Below are 28,000 nucleotides of genomic sequence, written 5' to 3' on the forward strand. Positions count from 1 at the left end.
AACTGAAGGTTAGAATTGAGTAGTTGTAATACAGAAGGTAGAGATTTCAAATGCAAATAGAGTAACCGCATCTGTGATCGACAAGACATATCCTCGGGACATGTGCGCTCCAATATCTTTACGCTGGCACTTTGAATATCAAACGATTCAGCATTTTCACAATTCATACCTAATCACCATCTGTGACGCTTTGGCTTTTGTATAAACATTTCCCTGCAAAAATATTCCTTTTCTACAACTACGCCGCATATCTAGATGAATAATTTAAGACACGTCATTGTAGTTAACATAAGCTGCTCTTCCAACAGCAGTAATTCTCCTACTGCAATACTTATCATGCAGAAGTTTAGAAGGTACAGAAGTGCATCAGAAATATTGAATTCTTAAATTCAAGTCTGACTTCAAATAAAAAGCTGCAAGGCTTTTGGAGTGAATTACAGCACTCTAAAAGGAGAACCGTTTAGGTTTTAAATTATCGGTAAGAGAATGAAATGGGCCAGCAGTGGATGCACTTGGTGCTGCTCTGTACAATATTCGTTTTATCGCAGTAAGTGATTTCATTTATTCACGAAGTGTTAATTTGAGTTCCGAAAGACCATCTGCAGACATGACCGCAGCAATTCGAGGCGCATCAAGCAAGACAGAAATTATAAAGATACTGTACTGCCCTATAATCACGCTACGCGGAAGTTTAATTTTGCAATTAAATGCGTCTTCAGGAAGCAATTTGAAGAAATATATAAATGACACTTAACCTAAATTTATGTTTTTCATCATTTTAGGTTGTTTATCATTACGCCCTTCTACTCTTGCCTTCTCGAATTCTTTTCTTATTTCTGTGTGATTTTATGTAGCAATATTATAGATCGCTTTGCATCTGTTTTCAATAACCACTAACAAGTTCTTGAAAGGCGAGGTCTTTTTAACTATGCCATACGGAGAAGAACACCGCGAAACGTTAAAAGTAAACCAAATACGTACTGACCTTTTACGCAAATGTAAACTTAACACTAGTTTTCTTTTTCTATGTTTCCGACGCAGAATACCATTGATCAGCTAACTTTTTCCTGTAATTTAAGAAAAAAAATATTATTTCTCGAGCTATTCTTTAGTATCCGTCGTTCAAACGTCCGAGCTTCAGAATGTCACGTAAGAATGTCATGGAATTATTCCACATATTAATATCTTCTAGTTTGACATTTCTACGGCTTCGCATCTTCGGAGAACAAAGGCATCTGCATCTTGTCTCTGCCTCATTTTTGCTTCATGGAGTAATCAAGGGCACTTCGAGCAATACTTCGAAAGCCGAGGAAATGAGTCATACTGCGCACTGATGGCAGGGTGACGAAGCAAAAACTAGAATAGACAATGTCCGTAAAGTCGCATCAATGTGTACAGGAAGAGGAGGAGGAAAATGATGATGAGGAGGAAAGGCAGGGAGGTTAACCCGTAAAAGCAACCGGTTTGCTACCCTGCACTGGGGAAAGGGGGTGAGTGGATATAAAAGTTCTTATAGAGAGATGGTTGAAGTCAGTACATTCACTTCACAGACATGCCACATCACATCACGTCACAGTCATATCGCTTAACATAACAGCAAACCCATAGTCTTTCGTTAGGACTCTCCTTTCCACAAAGCGGAGCAGTGCCTGGGAGGCCTTCACCGCAGACGATCGCCGTGGCCAGGGACCTAAAATCTTAATTTCATTCAATGGGCGTCCATCTAAATGCTCCAGCGTAGGGCACAGACACTGTCTTTCCTCACTGTATATGGGGCATTCACAAAGAATGTGGCCTATAGACTCATCGCGCCCACAGTTTCTACATGTAGGGCTGTCTGCCATGCCTTTCATAAAAGAATACGAGTTTGTGAATGCTACACTGTCACGAAATCGGCGCACATATTCATCAAGTCGGCACGGCGCGAGGCCCGCGCGGCGTCGCGTGGAAAGCATGTAGAGAAAAGCCCCCTTCCCCGCGCGGGAGAGCGCGTAGCTTTGTACGCGTTGCCGTCACCCTCTTTCCCATTGCCCGGGGAGGACGGTGGTTCATCGGACTGGAATCAGCCAGAAAATTCCCGCATCTTCTATGGGACCTAGCCAATGACGACGCGCGGCTCGACGGGAGAAGAGGGAGCTATAACCAGCGAAGCTATGTGTGTGTGTGCGCTAGCTTTGACGCATGTTAACAAACAGACGCGGCGCGCCCTATTTAAAACGACCGCGCCGCTTGACGAGTCAGCCAGTCAGTCAGTCAGTTCGTCGGCGCTTTGCGACGTGTTCACCTGTGCTTCGGCTGGACTCCCGGGGATCACCCGCTGCTGGCAAGCCCACGGACTTTCAAGGGAGCGGCGCTCGTCTCGTATGGCGGCCACATCGTGACTCTTGAGGCGTCGGACTGCAACTGTGCCCGGTGAACAATTTGGTGGTTGTTTATGTAACTCTATCGTGTTTGATCGGTTGTAAAGCCTGTGTTATTTAATCACTCTGTAGTTGCATGCTTAGCGTTTGTGTTCTGTGAACCTCTCGTCTGTTGTATTTCAAGTGATCTTGTGTGTTCCTTTGTATCGTCTCTTGCTGTGCATAAATTGTGTTTTGTTTGTTACTTCTGACTCCGATCCTTACTCTGGTTTGAACCGGTGACCGCTGGGCACCAAACGACCACCCCCTTCTGTCACTACAAAGTTGTTGAATTCCGGCTGAGCTTGCCACGCAAGTCGAGGGCATCTCCTTTGCGACCGGAACAGCTACCCCCACTCACTCTAAGGATGTCTGGGAGTGTGCGCACCGTTAAGGGCGCATCGTTATTAATACCCCCTAATTATTAACGGGTGACATACACCAACCCACAGGTGGCACAGCAAAGTTTCTTCGCGTCGGGGTAGTCCAGGTAGAAACCGGAGCTTCAGGTCAGGGTCTAGGGATTTTACGCGGCTGTTCGCAAACCGGCCAAAAGAGAAAGTTAATTAACGCAACGAGGTCGAACTGCATTGCCCAAAGTACTAGGGAAAATTATTGCATGAAAATAATTGTAATGTTACGCGTCGCAACCGATATGGTTGAGGGCACAAAATATTAAATTCCAGGATATCTTAAACATTTCTTGGCATATGTGCAACAATATGATACGTGTAACGTTCGATACATATCAAACATGTATGGCCAGTTTGTAAGAAGGATACCTGGGCCCGCTTGCACAAAACAATCTTAAGACTGTCTTAGCTAAGTCCAGACTTAACTGGAGTCTAAAGAATAGGCCACTAGCATGGCTGCTTAAGACTGGAGTTAAGACTGGGCTTCAGTCCTGACTTGAATAAGTCGCTTGTATGATTACGACTCTAGTGCTGTCTTGGTTAAGACACAAGGACGCCAGGTGTCTAAGTAGAGAAATTAGGGAAATACAGGGATGCGCTGGCACTGTCCCTGCTGTAAGATGTACACATTCGGTCAATTTGCGTTGTGTAAAACCCGTGCCATTGCTTTTTGCGGCATAAGATTGTGTTACGAGGAAAAATGCCCCAAGTGGTTGCTGAGGCCGTTCTGGGAAGCCACTCTGGTGAACATGAACCCGAAGCGTTCGACGTTCGGAACACGAGCCGTCTTAAATAAGCTTGGTCTTTCTAAAGACACCATTTAAGTATGGACTTAGCTGGGACTTTATCGTGCAAGCCGGCCCTGGAGTCTGTAAATGATTGACGAAATCTCGGTCTTCTGCGCTATGTTGAGAGTTACCTTGATAGGCAGGGGAAATAATAAGATTACGTTTATATAGCGGAGGGGCTAATCTATTACGAAATACCTGTCGATGTCTTGGTAAAAATTATTTACTTTTATCTGTATCACTTAGAAACTTAGAACAGAATAATAACAATGGTATCTAGCACGCCCTAAAAGCTACCAAGATTTCATTTGTACAAGTATTGAAACACACCGTTTTGCAGATATATTTGAGTTACGAAAAGATTGCGATTTCAAGGAGCAATTCCCGAATTGTGTAACCTAGTGTTTTGGCAACCTTTCTCCAGCAGTGCTCGCATGCCATCTATTACAGGATTCAACAATTATTTGAATATTCGGTGTATTTTCTTGAAGATTAAAATCTGCCACGATAGGCGTCCTAAAGGCAGGTGCTGTAAAAATCTGGTTCAGCATTTGTATGCCGGCAATTTAGAATATCAGCTTCTTGTTCATTTCTGTCTCGGGCACTAAACGGACATTTTACCATAATAATCGTAATTTTATTTCGACACCCGTGGGACTCATGCCCATTGGCAGAACATTTCGCATTCGGTATAAATTCAGTTCAGAGTATCTTATGTTTTATACATGTCGCATACCGCGGACATCAAAAGCTCAGTTCAGACCCGTCTTTTCTTTCATAAATATCTAAAGCAATCGTCATTTGGCCGCAAATTATGTCCGACAATTGTTTACCAAAAATTAAAAGCTTGTTTTCTTGCGCCTCTTTAAAGATAATTGCGAGTAATTAAGTCACTCTTGAACCTTCTGAGTGTTTTTATCATGCGAATGATTTGAATACTTCTATAGCTCAAAAGTAATAAATAATTCTTTTTGTAATAAATGCCTTGTAGGAAGGAGAAATCATCCCGAAAAGTACATGGTTTAGGCCACACTCTCCGCCTCTAATGATGATGAGAGGCGGAACCTAAATCAGCAATATATGGCGTAATTGGTATGTAGGAAAATTACGAAATAATTGTTTTTCGCAAATATTATCAAATCTGTGCAGCAAGGGAAAGCGAAATTATCATTTTTTATTGGCTAGTGTTGCAATAAATTTTATCGCCGTCAAAGCCGCGACATCAATCTAGAAGTTAAAGAAATGGTGTATTGTGGCAGCTGCAAATCGCTGTAAAAAGTTTCAAAAAAGCTTGGCTGGACCATGTTTCTTCAGGGTACGTCTCCCTACCAGTCCCCCATTTGTGCGGTAGCTCCTGAAAAAGGTCAATGCATGCAAAGTTATTCTCAAACATAGTTCGTTCCACATTTATTAACCGTTACTGGCCGCTCTCTTTACTTCTTGATATTGAGCGGGAAGAGAATAGACAGCGAATAAGCATCACTCTCTTCAATGAAATGTTAATGGAGGATTGTGCACGGAGAGAACCAAATGTTACATATATATTCATCTTCATCGTTTTGCTGAAACCTTGCAAATTTTGCTATGCTCTAGGGGAGGATTTAATCCTGTCAACTTACCGCTACAAAGCACACGCTACTGTCCTGCTCATTTAAGTTAGAAATTTTTTGTTATATCACGAATTGGGAAATAGTTCTCTGGAATTCTTTGCCTACAAATAAATTTTTGGATCCATCATCTCTATTAGAGATAAAAATTTTATATGGCTCTCGCTGTTAGTTAAGCAAAGGTATAGACATTTTTAAAATTGATGAAGACGGGGATAAAATGTGCAGTACTTCAGCAGTGTTCCCCTTTATTAAGCGAAAAAGGAACTACATGTTTGTCATCAAGCAATGCAGGTTGGGCGCAACGAGCACAGACACTACGGTTGCCAGGACACAGAACTACTTTGTTCTTCTTTGAATATCGCTGCGTCTGAAAAGCTAGTTTTTGAGGAAAGCGGTCGTATGGTTGGCTGATGCAAGCTTCAGACAATTCTCAATAGATGACCACCAGAACACTTCTATAAGGCGCACACGCTGCATATATTAAGGCAAAATTCTTTAGTAGCTCATCAGTGGCTTGCTTCAGACGAGACCGATCCAAAGCTAATTAGCATAATTTGCATAGCAAGACAAAAAGACAAATACCTTATTCCTTAAATATTTCTTTTAGATAATGAATTTAAAAAATTTTAACAATGAGTAGGCACATCATTCATAACACGAATCTATAACATAAACAAAAATCAAAACCATAGCCTAATGCAATGATGAAAATGCATAATACCTTGCAACTTTATTTCCAGCCCGACTACAAGTCAAAGCCAAGAATCCAATCCAGTCCACACAATGAGCCAATACAAGATCTAGTAGTTATTATTATGCTTTTGTGTCTCAGTGAGAATAGATAATGAATGACAAAGTTAGTCGTAGGCCGAATGTATAAATAGACAAAATCCCATCCACATTCCACAAAACAGGCCTACCAAAGACCCTGAGAAACAGCACAAAGCCAAAGAAAAACCCGAGACACCACTGAGTGCTTTCACATTAGCGCGTGCAATGAGGCAAGTGGTTGTCTTCAGACTTTTAGCCTGCCTTTTGAGCGATGGTTTACACCAGTTCGCTTTAATGAAAAAATATCGGCGTTAAAATAGTAAGTGTAGCTGCCCGCACTACGTGTCGTAAAAAACTGGAGGCTATGTAAAAACGCTGCACAACAAAATAGGGGGCTGTATTGTTTGGTGGTTAATTGGTGTGTGATAGGCGATAATAAATTTATATAATCATTGGAATGAAATATGTATTCATGAGTTATAAAATTAAAAAATAAAAAAAAGAAAACGTAGTTCAAAAATGGAAAATGATCGGAATAGAAAGGCAATGCTTGATGATTCCTAGTGAGAAATTTACTTATGTGTAATTCGGCATTTAACTAAATAGAAATGCTCCAGGACGACATTATCCAGCCGTCGTCGAGCCCGTGGGCTTCGCCTGTTGTCCTTGTCGCGAAGAAGGATGCAACCTTGAAGTTCTGTGTGGATTATAGACGCCTCAACAACGTCACGAAAAAGGATGTGTACCCCCTGCCGCGCATAGACGACACCCTCGATCGGTTTCGCCATGCCACTTACATTTCGTCACTTGACCTCCACAGTGGATATTGGCACATAGAGGTTGAAAAGCGAGACCGTGAGAAGACCGCTTTTATTACACCGGACGGTTTGTATGAGTTTAAAGTGCTTCCGTTTGGCCTGTGCTCGGCCCCTGCCACATTTCAACGAATGATGGACACCGTACTCTCTGGCCTGAAGTGGCAGTCATGCCTCGTATATCTCGACGCCGTAATTTTCTCGGGCACGTTCGACGAGCACCTGAAACATTTGCGCGCTGTTTTTGAGGCCATCCGATATGCTGGTCTCTCTCTAAAACCCGAGAAATGCCACTTTGCTTTTAGTGAGCTGAAATTTCTCGGCCACATTGTCAGCGCTCGAGGTGTTAGCCCAGACCCAGAAAAGACGGCCGCTTTCGCTTCATTCCCCACACCAGAAGATAAACAAAGCTTGCGTCGATTTCTTCGCCTCTGCGCATACTATCGTCGCTTTGTTCACAATTTCTCCAAGATCGCTGAGCCTCTGACCCGCCTGACAAAAGATGCCTAACCGTTCCTTTGGGGCCCCGACCAGGAACAAGCCTTCACGGAACTCAAGTCCCGTCTCCAATGTACACCTATACTTGGTCACTTCGACGAAGAGGCTGACACGGAACTGCACACGGATGCCAGTAACATTGGACTCGGTGTGGTCCTTGTTCAGTGGAGGACGGTGCAGAACGCGTCATTGCTAGCGCCAGTCGCACTTTGTCCCGTTCTGAAGTTAACTATTCAAGTACGGAAAAGGAGTGCATCGCTGTTGTGTGGGCAGTCATGAAATTTCGTCCGTACTTGTACGGTCATCCGTTTCGTGTCTTGAGCGACCATCACTCACTGTGTTGGCTGGCAAACCTGAAAGATCCATCGGGTCGGCTTGCTCGATGGAGCCTTCGGTTGCAAGAATTTGACGTTACTATCGTGCACAAGTCCACCAAGTAACACAGTGATGCTCACTGTCTGTCCCGCGACCGTACTCCCTGCCACACGGACGGCTGCGAAGCCGGTACCGCTTTCCTTGGTGTTATCACGTCGTCCACTTTAACACGAAAGCAGCGGGCCAATTCTGAAATTTTGCCCCTCATCAAATACATCGAAGGAACCGTGTCATCTCCTCCTCAGCTTTTCAGGCGCGGACTGCCGTCATTTTGCTTGCGCGAAGGTGTGCTCTACAAGAAGAACTACGGTCCAACAGAAACTGTTTATCTGCTAGTAGTAACCACCACGCTTCATGACAAAGTTCTTCGTGCGTGCTACGATGACCTTTCTTCCGGTCATCTCGGTTTTTTGCGCACATTGGCACGGATACGCCGAAAATACTACTGGCGCAGGCTAGTTGTCGTTGTGCACCGCTACGTCCGTACCTGCCGTGAGTGCCAGCGGCGGAAGACACCGCCCATTAAACCAGCTGGCCTCCTGCAGCCTATCGATCCCCCGAAATTCCCATTTCAACAGGTCGGCATGGACTTTTTTTTTGTACGCAAACTTGCCATAAGGCATATTATATAAACTCATGTAAATGGTTTTCCGTGAGGAACCGGAGCAGGCTCCCGCTCTTAGCGTTGTCGGTGAGCCATTTAGAAAAGTCCTCTTCCCTTGTTGTGGTTAGACCCACTTCGCGCAGAATCTGTCCTTGATTCCCTTGTCCCTGCACAAGTCCATAGCAGGTGGCGAACATCCACTTATGCAGCTGGTGTGGAACACTTTGGGCATGTGGTTGGCCCGATGTAAGCTTGCGATTCCCATCGGAATTTTACCGACCGGGTAAGGGCCGCCCCAGCTCTTATCCTTCTAAGGGAAACCTCCTCCAATCTCGTTAAGTTACGAGGGAGTGGGAATGTACACGGGGGAATGAGGGCACGTGTACTTTTCCTTAATGAGGATGCTAAAATGGAAACAGCGGAGCGGGCATCGAAAGGGAGCCTGGTGGGGGGCGCATTAGTGTGTGGAACTTTGTGTGTGAGGTGGTCAACTTTTCTCTGCTCGGCGTTCTCAGCATTGTCTTGTGTCCAATGTATCTGGATGCTTATCATTGTTTTTTTATTGAGTGCGTGGATTTCCTGGCTAACACATAGCGTCTTCGTCACTTTCTTCAGTTGTTTTATGGCGGCTATTGAGTCTGTATAGATGTGGGCTTCTGTTATCGAATCTATTTTATTTATGGCCTCCATAGCATCGCGGATTGCATAGAGTTCCATCACAAGCGGGTCTGTGTCTTCTAAAAGATATTCTTTATGTACCTTTAGTTCGCTGTGTGTTGGACTAGTAGCTGCTGTTCTACCGCCATTTTCTATAATTGATGCGTCCGTATATGCAATTAAGGTAGCTGGAAGTGCATCAACCAGAGGTCGAGATGCCAGCTTTTCTTTGCGACGAAGCCGAGTGGTCTTGTTTGTCGTGATAGTAGTGAATTCCCACGGAGGGGAGTCAGCCATTGGTGGTGTTCGAACTGCCACTTCGTTGTACAAGGATGCTATGGGCGTAACGTACTTTCGCTTCATATCCCTTGTTGCCTCTTGTTGTTCAATTAATTCGGTCAACGTATTTATCTGTGCAAACTCTTGGGGAATAGGGACAGGGGTAAGTTTTGGTAAGGCCGTGATAGTGCGCATTGCGTTTCTATTTATTGTTTCCAATTTCGCGCATTGCCGCCTCGTGAGTCTTTGGAATTGGGCCTGGTATGGTATCCTCGGCTGTAACACTGATTGTACAAGACGTCTTGCCATGTCCGCTCGAGCTCCTCCTCCCCTAGACGAAATGCGTCTTATCAAGTTTAAGGAAGTCGCAGCTACTTTTTTCACCTTATGAAGCCATTGTGTTCCTTTGCCGGATTTGTGAATTTCTAGGCCAAGAACTCTCAACTCGTCCACCTCTTCCAACGCCAGATTTCCAATCTTTAGGGAGACTCTTTGCGTTGCCAATTGTTTTCTTCCATTCTTGTTGGCAACATGAATGTAACTGGACTTTTGAGGTGATAATTCCAGGCCTGCACTTTGCACGTACTCATCTATGGTATTTAAAGCCTCTTGCAGATGTCGATTCTGTCTATCAATTTGTTTATGAACAGACCAAATCGTGACATCATCTGCGTATATCATGAACCCCACTTCTGGTATTTTAGCTAATTTCCACGGCATGGGCTTACTGGGCCCATTCCCGAAGTCCTCTATAGATAACAGGTATATAGTGGTTGCTACTGACTACCTAAGCCGCTACTGTGAGACCAAGGCCATTCCCCGTGGTACCGCAGAGGAAGTTGCGCATTTCTTCACTCGTAACATTGTACTCCGTCACGCGGCCCCAATAGTCGTCGTAACTGACAGGGGAACCTCGTTTACATCGGCACTCACGAGCGAGGTCCTTCGACATAATGGCACCATCCACCACAAACCAACTGCATATCATCCTCAAACTAATGGACTAACTGAGTGGCTTAACAAGACAATTACCGACATGATTTCTATGTATGTAGACGACGATCATGGGATCTGGGACCGAATTATGCCGTACATCACGTTGGCATACAACACTGCGCTCCATGAAACCACACGCTTCCCTCCATTTCATTTGGTCCACGGACGCGAACCTTTAACTATGCTGGATGCCATGCTTCTTCCAAATTCGGGTCCCTCCACTGTCGTGGGGGCTGACCAATTTATTCGTGATGCAGAAGCCGCATGCCAACTTGCCCGACAGCGAATTCGTCACCAACAAGTACACGACGCCTAGCGCTAGAACCTGCGACACCGAGAGGTGACTTACACACCCGATGATCAAGTCTGGGTTTGGAGCCCAATACGGTTGCGGGGGCGCTTTGAAAAGCTTCTGCGCCATTACTTTGGAGCCTACGAGGTGCTCCGTCACCTTAGCGCGGTGAACTACGAGGTGTTACTACAAGCCACTGTCCGCTCCACTCGCCATCCGAAGTCATAAATAGTTCACGTCGCCAGAATGAAGCCTTATTATAATCGTTAAACAATTTTAGGGTCAAAACCAGAGCCAGAGACTCCCGTATAACTTGCCCCGCTTTTCTATTGTTCCTTTAGGTTTGCGGCATCGGGTCGATGCCTCTTGGAAGGGGGGCAATGCCACACCGCTGCCCATCTTCTAGTGCCACCAAGTGGCCGAATGTCTTGGCGCGTGGCTGAGCGTCGTCCTCGTCTGTCTCGAGCTTCGCTTGATTAAAAAAAGGGCAGCTCGGTTGTTCTTCTGTTTGCTACGTGTGTTGGTGACAATATATAAAGTACCATATACATGTTCTACAAACCCTCGCTTGATTCACAAAAGAGAAATTCTTTTGAGTATGCACCATACCTGGCGTGCACGCCACACAAAAGGATGGATTTTCAGATCTTTCATAGGAGCGCTATTTCTCCACAGCGACCTCGTAGGTTACTAATACCGCACGCTGTTTTTGTGCAATCTGCATTTGTAGTACATCCAAATCAGCATTAGGCAGCTAAACCTTGGTTTACTGTGAGGGTTTTGCGACGAGATAAATATTCACACAGGTAATGTTTTCATATGCCCACAATATACAATTATTACGGCGGGCGAGAGACGTATCAAACACGAGTGCTAGCTCAACCTAATAGGACAATTGTTTTCCCCGGACACGGTATATTGCTAAGCACAGTAAAACGTGGACGCTCGGGATATATGGTGTACCGCCACACCATATATATCTTGTTTAATGCTCATAAGAATGTGTTTAATGACAATTCCCCCATAGTCTGTGCTTGACAGCAAGATGTTTTAACACCCCTGACCAACAAATTAGTAAAGGGTTTAATGCTGTTGAAATTATTTAAAAATATGTTTTAATTTGCTTAACACGTTTAATGTTCTTAAGGCACGCGCTAAATACAGCTCTGTTGTATTGTTCCAGTGTCTACCTGGTCAATGGGGGAAGCACTGTTACAATAACTGCATGTGCCGAAGAATTGGGACGAGGTCTGGTCTTCAACTTTTATGCGTCAATGTCCGTTCACCGCTAACAAGCCATATGCGATAGATGCACATCTGCCCAAATGGGACCTTTAGAAGACCTCAATAAACAGGTTTTCAAAGACATGTATTAGTGTAAGTTAACAAATACCATCACACAAACAGTATTCGTGCAGTTTTGTGCAGTGCAATTTTATAATGCAAATTATGGCTATCAGTCATTCACATTGGTGAAAACATGCGCCTAAACGCGACCATGAGTAGGCTATCTCATGTGTACTTGGTAATCCTAGCTGATGAATTCCTCAGTGATTGCAAGTATGAAGTGATCTTTTTCTAACCATTGCCCTGTTTCGTTGTGAAAAGTCACATGTGGGAGCGGGCTGGTTGGTTGATTCACAGGAAGGGAAAGGCGCAGCAACTGTCACACTTGCTCTGTGGACACCTGAACCGCGCCGTAAAGGAAGAGAGGAAGGTGGGAGTGAAAGTGGACAGAAAAAGGAGCCATAGTGGAGGGCTACGGAGTAATTTCGACCACCTGGGGATCTTTAACGTGCGCTGACATCGCACAGCACACGGACGCCACTTCGTGAGCCATGATGACAAATGGAGATAATTTCTGCCTCTTCTAGACCTATTACCAGAACAGTATTAGCGTTATCATGATACCGACAATTTTTTGACAAAACAATGATCCTAGGGGAAGTTTTTTAATGGTATGACTAGCGCGCCAAATGCGAATATTAAAAAGCCCACGAAGTCAACCAGTTGACAAAGACCATATACAAGCCCAATAGTAAACAACATCTTCTTGTTCCTTCCTTTTTATATTGACAACACCTTACTTATTAACCCAGCAATGTCTCCGTCAAACTATGCAATGAACGCCGCTACTAGGACATTCAAATCAAATATGAGTTTCAGAAAGTTCACAAATGACTTTTGCCGCCCCGCCACGGTGGTGCAATGGTTAGGATGCCCAAATACTGCGCCGGTGCACCCGGATTCAAGCCCCACCGCCAGCGGCAGCGTTTCAATGGAGGTTAAACGAAGAGGAATAAGGGGGCTGTGCGCTGTCAGTATACTTTAAATAACCTTACATGGTCGAAATTGCTTAGTAGCCCTTAGCTACGGCTAGCCGAAACAAAGTGGCGTCCGTTTTGTACAGTGCGATGTCAGTGCACGTTAAAGATCTCCAGATGCTCGAAATTACCCCGGGGCCCTCAACTATATTATCCTTTCTTCTTCTTCCTCATTCAGTACCCTCGTCCTCCCTTCCCTTACGGCGTGGTTGAGGTGTTCACAAAAAAAGTGTGACATATACTGTGCCTTTCCTTTCCTGTGAATTATTTACTATTGTACTCGGAATCTGCCAGAAAGAAGACATATTATTTTCCGGACATAGAGTGAGTACATAATATTTTCCTTACTGAAGAGAGAAGTCAACCATGTCACGAAGTTATAGGCACATACCTTACAACGTTCCAATACGCAATGATCGACTTCAATCTGGAATGATTTGCAAGCCTAATGATTTGTTGAAATGGAAAGTACTCTTGAACACGACCGGAACCTCAATGATTGCAGTACCTACATGATGACTCTTAGTGCTATGGGAAGCCGAATTTATGTAAAAGATACACAGACGAATAAAAAACATGTTACGAAAAATTCGAAGTAAGATTGGAGAAGACAGATGTAAATCTTACCAATTTATAAGAAAGCCTAAAGTACCGAACTTACATAACGGCGGAGAAGTTACATGGGTACGGTGAGAGAAATATTGCAACTTTAGAAGACCAGGGCCAACATATGTAAAAAAAAAATGACACCAGCTCACCGGATACGATAGAGGTGGTGCCACAGGCAGGCACGCGCAACAGGCGTTCGGCAAACTACGTTACAATTGTTGCGAAACTTGAAATGTTTTGAAGGTTGTGTAAGAAATATATAACGAGTGCCCCTGCTAACTTGGACTAAGGTTTTAAAAAATATGGTTTGTCGTAGCACAGAGAAAGAAATATTAAGCAAACGTATTTCGCTTATTTTTTAATTATTGCCTTTAGGAGAGAAAAGGTAAAAGGAAAAGTTGATCTCGGACAGAAGCTAGCTACGTTGTTTTCATCAAACTAGCGTTTACGAAACGTTACATTTTTACCAGCCGCAAATGAAGTCTGGCACACAAAAAAACAAACTTCTTCGTGACTGTTGCGTCACTTTTAGGCCCAAGACGCGTCCCAGATAGCAAAACCCGCATTTCAGGGCCATGCTCTCTGGTTGTAGGCAGTTGGCGAAGGATTTTAATTAACAGCTGGTCAAGTGATAGCATTATTTGAAGGCCTATAAAGAGGGCGGCGTAAGTTGTTGCCTGATGAAGACAACATTTATTCGTTTTTAGAGAAGATATAAAACGTTTGTATTAACACTTTTTCTATTAAGGCAATAATTACAAAATTAGCTAATTAGTTTTTACTAATTATTCAACTGTAGTGAACGAACAATGCTGGAGGTTAGCATAGGTGGCTCTGAACATCTTTGAATTTGTTTCACTGTGTTAGCGCGAAAACTCTTGGTCCAAGTTAGCTGGGACTTCCTCCATGGCTGGGACACCCGGTAAGTTTGAGTAGCCTAGGGATTGCCACCGATGCATTAAAAATAGCATAATGCTTTCCAAACCGCCGCTTAACGAAAGCAGTGTAAGTGCTGCTTGATGTGCCCTCCGAAGTGGACTTATGCGACTATGGGCAACCTGCAATGTAGGGCGGCCCCACAAGCAGGCCCACATCCGCGCTACATATGTAGGTCCATTTAATCACATATGCACTCTGAGTGTCGCGCCTTCGAAATTTTTCTTTACGTATTCGTATATTCCTGATGCTATTTATTTAACTAGTGAGCATCCGGTGAGAGGCACCAATTGAGCTTTAAGATCCCGGAAATGCTCGCTGCTTTAACTTATGACACGCTGCGGCCGCGTCGGTTGTCGCAAATGACGGTGGCGAGTTAGTGTCGAAAAAAAAAACGTTTTTAAATAACTACAAGCATTACTGGCATGTGTACTGCTCGTATATAAATTTCGCCAGTTATAAAGGGCTCTGCATGCTTCCTGCCATCGATAGAAAGCCTCACCAATTCGACTGTGTCGTCGCCTGCTGTTGGTGCGTCAGTCATATAAATAACCGCTTTGTGCTCATGTGTGGTTCCCTGCTACACCGCCTCATTTTCGTGCCTCATATATATGTATATATATATACATATATATTGCCCATTAGGCTGCCGCGCCTGCATGTCACGCATGTTATGCCTTTTTATATCCTGAAAATATACTTAGTCGTACATGCCAAAGAAATAAGAAGCAAAAGAGTGCTATCTTGAGTATAACTCAGTTTGCATGTGGTAAATGATGTTTGGATTTTCAAAACTGGATCGGCTAATGGACGCCGTATGGAGTGCTTCGGAAATTTAGACCAACTGGGGCTCTTTATTGCGCGCTGACATTAGACACTGCACAGGCGGCTTCCACTTCGCCTTTATCAAAGCGCGGTGGTCGCTGTTGTGGACGCACCAATGTTTTGGGGCTCAGTAATCAAGAGTCCCCCTTCATGGATCACTGCCTTGTCGTGGCGGAGGGGCTTGCGAAACTCGATGAAGTCGTGAGCTCTGCAGTGTAGGGCCACCCAAGATAGACAGGTCACGGCAGAGAGTTCTGACAAAATGTGATTCACTGGAGAAGGTAATGGCAACCCACTCCAGTATTTCCTGCCAAGAAAACCCTATGGCCAGTCACAATACCATTAATGATATGGCGCCGGACGATGAGCCCCCCAGGTTGGAAAGCGTCCCACATGTTACTGGGAATGAACAAAGGGCGATTCGTAGTAGCTCCAGGACGAATGAAGCGGCTGGGCTAAAGCCAAAAAGACGCTCAGTTGTGGATGTGTTGGAAAGCGACCGGAAAGTCCGATGTTGCAAGGAGATGTATCACATAGCAACATGGAATGTAAGATCTATGACGCAAGGTAAACTCGTAGCGGTAGTTCACCTCAACGCCGCCATAAAGGCCAACGTCGCTTCAGGCCACGCTTCAACGGGACGTCGTCCGTTGCTGCCAACAAGACAAGCTCATTGCAAGCCGAACGCCACCTCGACGCCGACGCCATTGCCTGTACCCACGAAACGCGTCGCCTGCTTCGAACTGTAAGCTCGAACGCTGTCTCTTAGTGTGAAAGCGGAACGCTGGTTTTTAGTGTGAAGCATCGTGTCTATCATTAGTCTTTGTAGGTTGTGTTAGTTTTTTTGTTAATTTTGTTTGCGAGTTAGCATCTGTGTGTGTTTGTGTGTATTAAATGGGCGTCCGTGTAGGTGCGGCTGGCGTTTAGTTCATGCTTTCAGCCTGAGCGTTCTCCGGAGATCCGTGACCATTGGTGGCTTTCCTGTCGTAGTCGCCTTTACAGCGTTCTCGAGCCCTCTCGAGACCTTTGATGGGCCATCCTACATGTCTCCTTCAGCTGGGCTCGCAACTCAAGCACACATGTGTATGTCGCTTTGAGTTCCGCTGCAACCTCTTTATTTGCACACAGCTCCTTGAATATTGTCAAGTGCGTCTAAAGGTTCTCCCATACAACATCTCGAAGGGAGAGAGCCCAAAGCAAATAAAAGAGCTGGAAGGTATCTATCCCAATCGGTTGGTCTTTCCTGGCACATTTTCTTATATCATATTTTTGAGCGTCCCATTGAATCACTCTACTAGACCGTTACTCATGGGATGGTATGGCATTGTTAGTAAATGCCTTATAGACAGAAGGCGGTTAAGCTATTTCATCAGATTCGGCGTGAAATTTGATCCACGATTACTTAAAACCTCGTTGGAAATTCCATAGCTAGCAAACATCTCCTAAAGACCTTCAGCAACTTGGATACTGTCGATGGTTTTCAATGCAACGGCGTCAGGATAACGAGTAGCCATGTCGGCCAAGGTAAGCACATATCTATTGCCTTTAATAGATCTTGTAGAGATTGGTCAATGTCAATAGCCACTCTGAAACAGTAGGCCGATAGTTGGCACCTTGCCCAGTGGTACGGGACTAACTCTTCCCTTTGGGATTGTGCGTTGCAAACGTAGCATGACCTAACAAAGCGTTTAACTTCGCTTTGGACGCCTGGCCAAAAGAACTCCTTGGCGATTCTGAACACCGTCTTCTGAACCCCCTGGTGTCGGGTCACAATGGTTTCACGTCCTAAGCGTAAAAGCATCTCTCGCAAATGTTTTGGTGACACGAGTGGTTGGACCTGCCTTCTTGAGCTAAATATGCATTTCCTGTGAAGAAGGACGTCTACGTATTGAAACTGAAACAAGGTAGGACTCCGTCTCCTTTTCTGCATTTCTCCTATTTTATCGAAGCAGCTTGCAAGCTCGAATCTTCTCTTTGCTTAATTGCCATTTGGCTCGCTGTTACTTTCAGACAAATTGCAACGGGAGTAGAGAGCGGCCGCTGCGTCGCTCTGGCTGTCTCTTTGCGCTCGCGTCTCTAGTGCCGACAAAAAACTGACTGCACCATCCCCTTGCTAGCCAGTCGTATTCCTTTCTTGGTTTTGGTGCTTCCAAACATCGATAATTCTCTAAATGATCAGGGTCATTGACGCTTCTTGCACCCGGAATGTTTCCCAAGATGAAATCGTAGATTGGTTGCTCTACACATTTTGTCAATAGCTCTCCGGTATAATAGGGGGTTGACACTAGAATCCTGGCTTCTGGCAGATACCTAACCGTGCTTTCCACCAGAGTGTCAGCGGTCGCTTCCACTGTTAGGTCTTCATTCCTCACTAGGCTTCTCCGAGCCAAAGCTGTCTCTAAGTACCAATATATGAAGGTCCCCTATTAGTCCAACCATCGCTGGCATTGCTGGTTTCGACTTGGGCGTTCCACTCTCTACCCCATTTTTCAGTGGCGTTTGCTGCTCTTTGGGCTGTGGAACTTTGGCTGGTGTGATAAATTCTATCTTTAAATCAACAACACATGCAGCTCGGTCCTGCATTCTATATTGGCATTCTTCCACAGTATACCCTCTCCTTTTGCAACCTTCACCCACGACCTGCGTCCTCGGGCCGCACTACTAGATCTACAGACAGCTGCACGGTGTCCTACCCTGTTATAGAGGGAAACTCTGGTTGGTGCCTTGAAAGCCCCGCCAGAGGATCTTGGTTTTGCTGAATTAAATTCTGAAACTTTCTGATTTTATGCCTTCCCCTTGCTTATATTCCTGAGATCTTGAGCTTCGAGAAATTGGTTTGCATTCTCGGCAACCTCTTTAATAACCCCAAATTTCTTTCTTTCAGGAATACTGCTAGGTTTGGACTGCAGCATACTAGGAACTGCACTGTCACCAGTTTGTCACGCACGCCTTGAAAACTCTTTTCTGTGTTCGACATCTCAAGCCACTAGCTATCGAAGTAATTGGCTGACCGACATGCGAACTGCTCAGCGGTTTCAGAATCCCCAGGTTTCGTGGTGCGGAAAATCTCGCGGAAACCCTCTGCTGTGAGCCTGAATCTTTGAAGTCCCTTCTTGAATTTATCGTAATCCATGGAATCAGACGCAGGCCTACTACCAAACACATTCAGCGCTTCCCCGACTAAACACGTACTCAACACTGCTGCCCATTCACAGCACTCCCAACCTTGTCATAATGCTATCCGCTCAAATCGTTGCAGATATGCATCCAAGTCATGTCTTTTGTCATCAAAAGGAGCCAGCAGCTTCCTCGGACAAACTCTCATTGATCTAGGCGCTCCGATTCCTAGTTCAAAGCCCCGATCGTCATCCATGCTCCCCTCGCGTTCTCCAATCAACTGCTGTTGTTTCCACAGCAAAAACGTTCTCTCTCGTTTAATTATTCTTATTTCACGTTCCTCTGCTTCCCTCGCTTCTTCCTTCTCACGCGTTACTCTTCTAACTTCGCGTTACTCCGATTCCTTCGCTTCTTTCGCTGATTTCTGCTCCTCGTTCCGCGCCTTCACGCGCTGCTTCACGCTCTCACTCTGCTCCACGCTCTAGCTCCGCGGCTTCACCACGCGTATCCTTACTTGCCTGTGCTCTTTCATCTCTTAACCTGTTCAATTCTTGCTCACAGGCTGATCGCCTACTCTTTGCTCATATGGTCACAGCCTCCCCCAGCTTAAGAGTCACATGTAATGTCATTGCCAATTCCATACTGTTTGCTGCCGAGAAATCTGAAAGATCCGAGACAAATAGAATATAATCAAGAAAATATATCCTGGCAGGCTCGCCACTTTTCTTTGTGACGAATCTCAGAACACTGAGGCCGAAATCGCGGCAAAAAGCGATAAAAAGGCCACTCGCCGAGAGATCCGTAGGCACGGTCAGATCAAAAATACCGAAGGAGATGTTCCGCGTAGTGCTGCGACCGCACGGTGGCGCCGATCAGCTGACAAGGAAAGCGGGACCGAAGCTACGCCAGTTCCTGGTTACGGCTGCAGGCCTCAACCTGAACGGGAAAGACAGATTCATCGCCAACCCGAAGAATCAGTCCCTACTAATCATGACCCCGGAGCTCGGCAGGGCGAAGCGGTACGAGCAAATTACGACAATAAAAATCGGGTCAGTTGAGATAGACGCAACTGCTCACGCGGCCATGCCGGAGGGCGGCAAGGGCGTCATATACGACGTTCCGCTGGACGTCACGGAGGAGGAAATTCGGCAGGGACTCAGAGATAACCCTGGCTTCGTTTGAGCGAGGAGGCTCGGGAAAAAGTCCAAAACCATGCTCATCATTTTCGAAGACCAAGAAGTCCCGCGAGAGGTGTGGTTCAACGGACTGCTATACCGGTGCAACCTCTACAAAAAGAAATTCGATGTGTGCTACGCATGCGGCAACCTGGGCCTTCAGTCGGACGTCTGCCCGGACCCCACCAGCCCTCGATGCCGAAGGTGCAGAATGCTTAATCCACCGGAGGGGCACGAACAAGATTGCGAGCCGCAGTGCCTACTGTGCGGCGGCTGCCACCCCCTGGGGCACAACCGCTGCAGAAGCATGTACCGGACCCCGTACATTCTCAAAGTCCGACAAGCGGACAAAGAAGCCATCCAGGCTCAAAACAAGCAGCAAGAGCCATCGCAAACCCGGGGCAGCTCAAGAGGAAGAGGCGACGCCGCGGGCACACCGGGCCGTGCGAGAGACTCCAGCGCATCCGTCACCAGAGATGAGCCCAGATCCAAGAGCAAGAACAGGGGGCCGCCACAACCACCGCCACCCAAGGACGACAAGAACCACTGGCCGAAGCCCGGGGAGACGCCGGCCGGACAAGCAAAGACGAATGAAGAAGTTAACGCAGGCGGTAAGTCGGTCAGCTTCGCTAGCGGGGTCTCCGAAGAAAAAAACTTGGAACTTTCGGAATTACAGCAGACTCAAGCCGAGCATAGCAAAGAAGTCAGAATCATTAAAGAAGACATCAAAGAGATTAAAGAAACCCTCAAATCCGTAGTCGAGGTAATTAAACAGTTAAAAGAGGCAAAAGCTATACCTCCACCGGCACCTCGGATGTTCAGGCCGCCCGACATACGGGGCCCCGGTGGGGCAAGCGAGAGCAATTGTGGCAGGGACAGTGACGACTCAGATGAAATGAATATCGATCAGGCTAGACCCGCGAAACGTAAATCAGATGACACTAGCGTAATTGCACAAGCCAGAAAGCACGTCGCATTTAGAAAATTAGCCATGGATGAAATCATAGACTTCGAATTGAACCTGAATAAGAAACTCGAGGCGAGATTTGGAGTGCTAGAAGCGATACTTCAAGCCCTTTGCAACGCATCGGGTATACAATATCAAAATCATAATGGATCCAAAAACGTCTAAAATTTGGCAATGGAATTGCCGGTCGTTGTCAATGAAGCGATGGCTCTTGCAACAGTACGTAGCTAGCCAGAACACACAGCCTTTGGCAATGGCTCTGCAGGAAACGCGAGGTGTATGGAAGCTTTCGGGGTACAAAAGCTACGATAGCGGGAAGGGAAGTAAAACACAGGTCGTGACGTACGTCAAAAACAACGTCGCCGTCGTCCAGCACGAAGTAGGCAACAGGGAGACCGAAACGGTCTTTGTGGAAATCCTGACCGGTAAAAAGAACAGAGGCAGCATATTTGTACTCAATGTGTACAGCTCCCCGAAGTGCACGAAGGCGAGGTTTGGCCCGATATTTAAGAGAGCGATTAGCCTGGCAGGTAAGAACCCACTAATAATAGCCGGCGATTTTAATGCCCGACATCGAGAATCGGGTTACAGGACCAGCAGCCCGAAGGGTCAAACGCTGTTCGAAGATATCACTGAGTCAAACCTCTACATCGCTAACGACATTAGATGCCCGACGAGGGTGGGCAACAGTGTGTCAGCGGACACAAACCCGGACTTGACTCTCTGCCATAGAACTGGCATAGTCAAGTGGACGAACATGCATCAGGATCTAGGTAGCGACCACTACGTGCTAGAGGTAGAACTAAGTAGGAAAGTGAGTGTTAAGCCCGCTGTGTGTCGGACGGAAACCCAAGTGGATTGGGATAAATTCAGACAGATCCGAAAAACGGGAAGAAATTGGAGATATAGAGTGCATTCAAAATTGGGCCGCCCAATTAATTACCCATCTAAACGAGGCCACCGAAGAAATTAAAGGCGAAGCTCTGCCTGAGGCGATGGATAGCAGGCTATTCGGCATGTTCAAAAAGAAAGAAGAGCTAACGAAGAAGCTCAAAAAGCAAAAGTGGAACCGCAATCTCAGGAGAGAGATAGCCAGACACAACGTCGAAATAGAAAAATACGCCCGGAAACTCGAGTCGCAACGTTGGGATAACAAATGCGACGAGATGGAGGGCACCATGAATGGGGCCAAGACCTGGCAACTGCTCAGGTTCCTGATAGAACCCAGTAAGTCCAAAACGGCCGCCAACATAGAACAGGTCAAGGCGAGGTATAACTTTAAGGGTACGGACAAACAGCTTATTGACAAGCTCAAGTCCACGTACGTAGCTCCCCCCGCCACAGCGCATTACAGAGATTACAACGGACCAGCGAACAGCGAGCTTGACGCGTCCATAACAGTGGCAGAGGTCAGAGCGGAGCTGCACGGCCTAAAAAAACGCTCGGCCCCCGGGCCGGACCTCGTTAATAACAAGACGCTCGCAAATCTGGACGACGAATCGATCAATGCCCTAACCAAATATTTAAATCAGGTGTGGGAGAGTGGTCAAGTACCCCAAGAGTGGAAGAGGGCTAAGATCACCCTAATCCACAAGCAGGGAAAACCACCGGGCTTGGAGAATCTCCGCCCAATATCACTAACATCCTGCGTAGGCAAACTACTTGAGAAAGTTATTCAGAGGAGGCTAACCAAATACACCGAAGAGAATGATGTGTGGCCGGCTGAATTGGTCGGATTCAGGCCCGGCCTTTGTACGCAAGATACCATGCTCAGACTACATAACGATGTTGTCAGAGACTTCAGGAAAAAAAATACGAAAGCTATTCTAGGCTTAGACCTTAAAAAAGCTTATGACAACGTCAGCCACGACGCCATTCTCGACGGGCTCGCTGAGCTTAGAGTAGGCGAAATAACCTACAACTACATTAGATCATTCCTGCGAGACAGGACGGCGATCATCAGCTTTCAGGGCTTATGTTCGGAGGAGTTCCCGCTGGGTAACAGAGGCACTCCGCAGGGGGCTGTGCTCTCACCTTTCCTTTTTAACATCGTAATGAGAAAGCTGCCAGTAAGCTTGGCTATCTCGATGACTTAAAACTAAGCATCTACGCGGACGATGTGACCGTCTGGATGTGCGAAGGGAACGACTCGTACATTACATCCAGGCTCCAAGAGGCAGCAGATATAATCAGCAATCACGCAGAGGACGTAGGTCTATGCTGTTCGCCAGAAAAATCGGAGCTCCTGGTAATGACCAGCAGTAATGGGAAGTTAACTCCAGATATCGAAATTAAAGTCAACGGAAGCGAAGTCCCGAAAGTAGATGAAATTAGAATATTAGGTATGATTATCAACCGTAGGGGCAGTAACACAAGCCTGATTAAGAAATTAAAAGGTCAGGCGGAGCTCGTAGAGTATTTAAGAAGACGTCCAACAGAAGGAGTGGTCTCACGGAGGCTAGTAGACTCAGACTCGTGCAAGCTTTTGTCACGAGCAGAATGTGCTACGCGACTCCATTTCTAAATATCAACAAGACCGATGAACACAAATTAAACACCATAATTAAGAGATGCACGAAGTGCGCTCTAGGACTCCCCATAACTACTTCTAACGACATTCTAGAGAAAATGGGGTTGCATAATGAGTGGAAAGCTGGCTGCGGCAGTCAGGCTGTCCCAGAGAGAGCGACTCGCAGGAACGGGTGGCGGGTAGGCAAATCCTCGACTGGGTAAACCTACTAGCGCCCGGGGAAGGCGAAAGTGTCAGAGAAAGCATAGATCGAGAAATCAGAAAGCATCTATACGTCTCGCCCATACCGAAGAACATGCACCCCGTACACGACGAGGGGAGGAGGAAAAGCAGAGCTAAGCACCTCGCTAACAAACTGGACAAACTCCCGCCGGGACCGGTCGCCTACACCGATGAAGCGATCGGGAAAGAAGGCGACGTAACCTCGGTCGCCCTATTAGACACTGGGATCGCCATAGGAATAGAAAGAAACCGAGATCTACCGCCGGTAGAGGCGGAGGAGATTGCAATAGCCATTGCCATTGCACGACCAGGCGTGAAACACGTCATCAGCGATAGCAAAGCGGCGGTTAGAAATTTTAGCAAGGGTAGAGTCAGCAATCGTGCTGCAAAACTTCTGAACGAGTCGTCTCTCGCCGAAAGCGTGACCGTAATCTGGACCCCTGCACACGCCGGTCTCGCCGGTAACGGGGCTGCCCACATGCTCCTCGCTACCTCGGGGTGCTGCGGACGCCTCCACAACATCTAACACCAAAGAATGTATTGGTACCTTTAGGAATGTAACCGACAACCTGAAGAAAGACCGGAGGATATATCCGCCACCGGTTAGATCCCTGAGTAAAAAGGAATCGTACGACTGGAGAAGACTCCAAACTCGAAATTTCTTTTCGCCCCTGTGGAGGAGTCGGACGGGTGCCAGAGGGCGGAAGAGGGACGGTGCAGAAACCGAAATTTGTAAATTTTGCGGCCATGTGGCAACATTAGATCATATAATATGGAGATGCGTTCGTGCCCCAGGGCACAATGCGATTAAAACTAGCGATGAATGGGAGACCACGTTAAAAACGCAGCGATTCGCCATCCGCCTGGCGGCCGAGGCTGAAGACCTCTTCTCCTAGACGAGGCCGGGTGTCCTCTGGCCGCGGTGCGACAGACTGCCTCCCCGGACACCTGCGTGCGGACCCGTAGGGGGGCTGCTGCACCATATTCGGCGGAAGTAAATGTTCTTCCTCCTCCTCCTCAGGCCGAAAGCATAAACTAGACGCCAGCCGTATCCACACGGACCAACATTTATTACACCCACACACACATATTCTATCGCAAAAAATTAACAAAACACTAACACAACCTACAAAGACTAATGATAGGCACGATGCCTCCCACTAAGAGACAGCGTTCGAGCTTACAGTTCGAAGCGGCCGACGCGTTTCGTTGGTCCAGGCTATGGCGTCGGCATCGAGGTGGCGTTTGGCTTGCAATGAGCTGATCTTGTTGCCCGCAATGGACGACCTTCCGTTGAAGCTTGATCTGAAGCAACTTCGGCGTTCGTGACGGCGTTTAGGTCAACCTTCTGAAAGATGAAGGTGGACGGTGGTACGAGCTTTGGCGGTGCCCCATGGATGTAGCAGGTGGCTGAGTAGTCGCTCAATCCCAGGAACCGATTCGAAAATAGCCGGGAGTCTACGGTGCAGTGTCGTACAAAATGAGGGCGCCGGTACAGCTGCCAGCGTTGTTCACTCCCAGCCAAGGTGTCTCTCACCTCCTGGAGCCTCCGCTTCTCTGGATTTCACCCGCTTGCCTCTCGATATCGCGCCTTTTTATAACCTCCGCATTGATACGCGTCAGCCTTATCGCCGTCTTCGCCGTCTTTTGTTCACCAATCAGCGCTTGCTATGTCACTGACTACTCCTTCATCATCATAAAGCTTCGTTGGTCCACGTAATCCTTTTCGCCATCGTCGTCTTCTTTGCTTTCGCAAAAAGCTTTTGTATTTGGCCTATTATATGGGACACCATCCTATATGTGTCCTTGCGCGCGCACTCGTCCGCCGTCTTGAACAGTGTGATCATAAAATGAGGGAGCCGCCAGCAAAGCAAGTAATAGGAACGGTGCCCTGGGAGGTTTAAGCTGGCACGCAAAATGTAAATTTCATTTGGCTTTCGGAAATAGAAAGTCAATATTCTCTAGGAGCTGAGAAAGTTTAAAAATGCAAATGACGCCGCCTTGTGAGCATACTTGAAGTAACATTCGCTAAATCAACTGCCCGCACTGCCCTACGCATTACTGAGCATTATTGCTGCTGAGATACCAAAATGCGCTCTTTCAATTAGTCCCTGGTGGAACAACATCTTTAGGCTACCTGTCTGAATAAGAGGCTAAATACGTTCCAGTAACTGAAGCACAGAATCGGAGCACCCATCTATCCTAATGCTCCCGTCATGTGTTCGCATTTCTGAAGATGCCATGTATTGAAGAAAATTTTAAGGTCCACCGGAGGAGTAACTGCGGAAGCTTAGAAATGACGTTCTTTCCAGTGGAAAATCAAAATGAATAATTTTTTACTTTTGAAATAATTCGGTATATTCGCAAAGAATATTCGTAGTGCAGCTTTAGACGTTTCTCTAAGGCAAAGAATTTTCGGCGCTGAGTTTTGCTGCGGAACACAAAACAAGACAACCGAAAAAATGTAGGTCACAATCATATTCGGCACATTTTCACAATAATGCTCTCAAACAAATGTCTTTGAAGCACGAAAATGTTTCTTTTACGGCAGAGCTTCCAACAATCATCATTATTCAGATAAAAAGTTTGTCTATAGGCAAACCTACAATCAAAGATGTCGGTTTTCATTGCAGAATGATGATGATGTGGTTCTAATGAAGAGTTTGAGGTCCTTAATTTATTACGTGTTTCAGCTTACCCGACCAACGCCCCTGAATTGTTTTTTTTTTTATTGATTATCACCACAATCATATTTGTAAAGTATCTCGCCTCGAGCCAGTAGTCAGTGTACCACCGAAACGACCAACCTGCGCGCTTCCCCGAGCTAGCATGACTCTCCACACCACTCCTTTGCATCTGTATGACCAATACAACGTGCTTATTACAATATTCAGGAATTTTTTTCTGTTTTCGCGTCTACGCCCAACTTAACCTAAGCAGCGCAATATTGTTTGTGAAGTACATCGAATAAACAGTGTTTGCCCCTGGAACAATAGCCCTGCTCCAACCTCTTCCACTAGCTGCTGCTAAAACCGAGGTTACGTACCAGCTATTATAGCCATGCTAAACTTGCTTCCCTATTTTTGCATTTTCGTTGTTATGCTATTTCGGCCTAACTTAGCATGGTTACACTTTAAGACACATGTAAACCAAATCACTAGATGTTGAGAATTCAATCATGTGAAGAATGGCATCAATAAGTTGACTCAATAAAAATACATTATAAACGCCTTTTCCATTACCCCCTTGAATTTTGACTCCTCAATCTCTGTATTGTAGCGCTAGAACAGTGTTAGATGAAGAAGTACCACTATGTCAGGATTGAGCAGAGAATTGCTGTTACTGGTTTAGCAAGGACAGCTGCTCCGGTCGAAACATATTCCTCCTAAAAAAATCGCGTGTTATGTGCTTCGAGAAGTTTATTAATTTCTTTCGCAATTCCAATCTTAGGCAAAATTTTTATTGGTGCCTGACCAGAGTTATCCTCTTCATATGCGCGTAGTTTAATGGGTCCTGGTCTAATTTTATTATGAAAGAACTACTGGTTGAACGGAACAGACAATTTTGACGTATCTGCCTCTTGTCTGTCACTGAGCAGAGGACGTATAATGTCGGCCGTGCACCAATCGAAAGTCAAAACTGCCAGTGACTGTTAGAAAGGCGAGTTTTACTTAAAGAAAGCAGCGATAGGTTTAGTAATCACAAATTGAAATTAACGTTAAGGCACTATATATAACCGCATGCCATTGACAGCATTATATTTCTTGTTTTCAACAGCCAGCAGCACGCAGCCTTTTCACTGCTACTGTAGCACACGGAACAGCGCCTGACTCATATTTGTACTGAAACGCGCCTTTATCAATTTTAGTCCAATATGAGTCGAAAGTTTTCCCGACTGTTCGCAGCGAGGCACAACAGTTTCATTAAGGTTCCAGACTTTTAAAGGTTCGTTCGATCTGTTATCTAGATAGTTCTTTGCCGAATCTTACTTTAGCGCGCCCACATTCTGTGGGCATTCATAGAATTACCACCGACGAGCATGATGACGACTTCCGACGCCGCTATGTTTCCATAATATTTTAGGCAAAGAAATTTTTTTCCATGCAACGCTGGTCTCATTTTTCACTTGAGGCTGCCACTTGCGTAAAAATATTGTTTTATTTTTGTACTGAATCCGCTTATTGCTTATTTTGAACTGATCAGCTATATCAGCCTGGACGCTGCATTCTTGAGGCATTCTTTCTGTCCCATTTTAGGGCTATTGATTCTGTGCTTACATCTTTCACTTGGGGGAGGCCGTGCAGATCGGACCGAACATGTAGTGTAGGATCAATCACTGTCGTAGACACACTCTCGCGTATCTGTGAGTCGTGTGATGAGTTGGGGACGGCCTGTGAAAAACCTCTTACCTCCTCTCGAAGGCTGGCCATCTCCTCGTCACCCAACACTCATAGCCCCCCCAGTGTCCACCTGTACCCCTAAAAGCATACAGTAAACCTTCCACACCTAAATAATAATGTTTCCTACTTCAGAATCAAATAGAGGTTCCCGAATTATCATCCAGAAGAGGTGAGCTGGAGCCATTATGAAATGCAATTGAGCCGGAGGTTCAGTTTGAAGCAAACCATGAGGTAAAGCATTTCGCAAAACGAAAATTTAAAAATTGTGTAATGCAACATCGATACCTTCTCTACTCCTATCCGGTCAAATGCGCACATAGTGATGGTGGAGGCTACCACTCAACTAACCCTAAGATATCGCAAGAAATCACTATAGCGCTCGCGATTTGTGTCCCAAC

The 28,000-nt window shown here is 46.0% G+C and overlaps 1 protein-coding gene and 1 pseudogene across 6 annotated transcripts in view; one reads left to right on the forward strand and one right to left on the reverse strand.

The window, feature by feature from the left end:
* Positions 1-327: 327 nt before the first annotated feature.
* Positions 328-28,000, forward strand: part of LOC146174449 (uncharacterized) — a 56,633-nt gene continuing 28,960 nt past the window's right edge. Inside the window, exons 1-3 of one of the 6 annotated variants that reach the window (XR_014701753.1) lie at positions 328-547; positions 4,592-4,692; positions 11,681-11,874. Coding sequence is in view for 2 of the 6 variants with exons in the window: in XM_084583423.1 (XP_084439549.1) it covers positions 492-547 (56 nt within the window). In the remaining 4 variants the exon portion in view is untranslated. Of the gene's footprint in view, positions 548-2,269; positions 2,413-4,591; positions 4,693-11,680; positions 11,875-28,000 lie in introns of those variants that run through there. The other 5 variants (XR_014701751.1, XM_084583423.1, XM_084583422.1 and 2 more) reach the window with 5 other exon arrangements.
* LOC146174450 (uncharacterized) lies at positions 17,170-27,632 on the reverse strand (annotated as a pseudogene).

Source organism: Amblyomma maculatum, chromosome 11 (assembly GCF_055883805.1).
Source record: "Amblyomma maculatum isolate TAMU_Amacu chromosome 11, ASM5588380v1, whole genome shotgun sequence".
In the NCBI taxonomy this organism is placed as follows: domain Eukaryota; kingdom Metazoa; phylum Arthropoda; class Arachnida; order Ixodida; family Ixodidae; genus Amblyomma; species Amblyomma maculatum.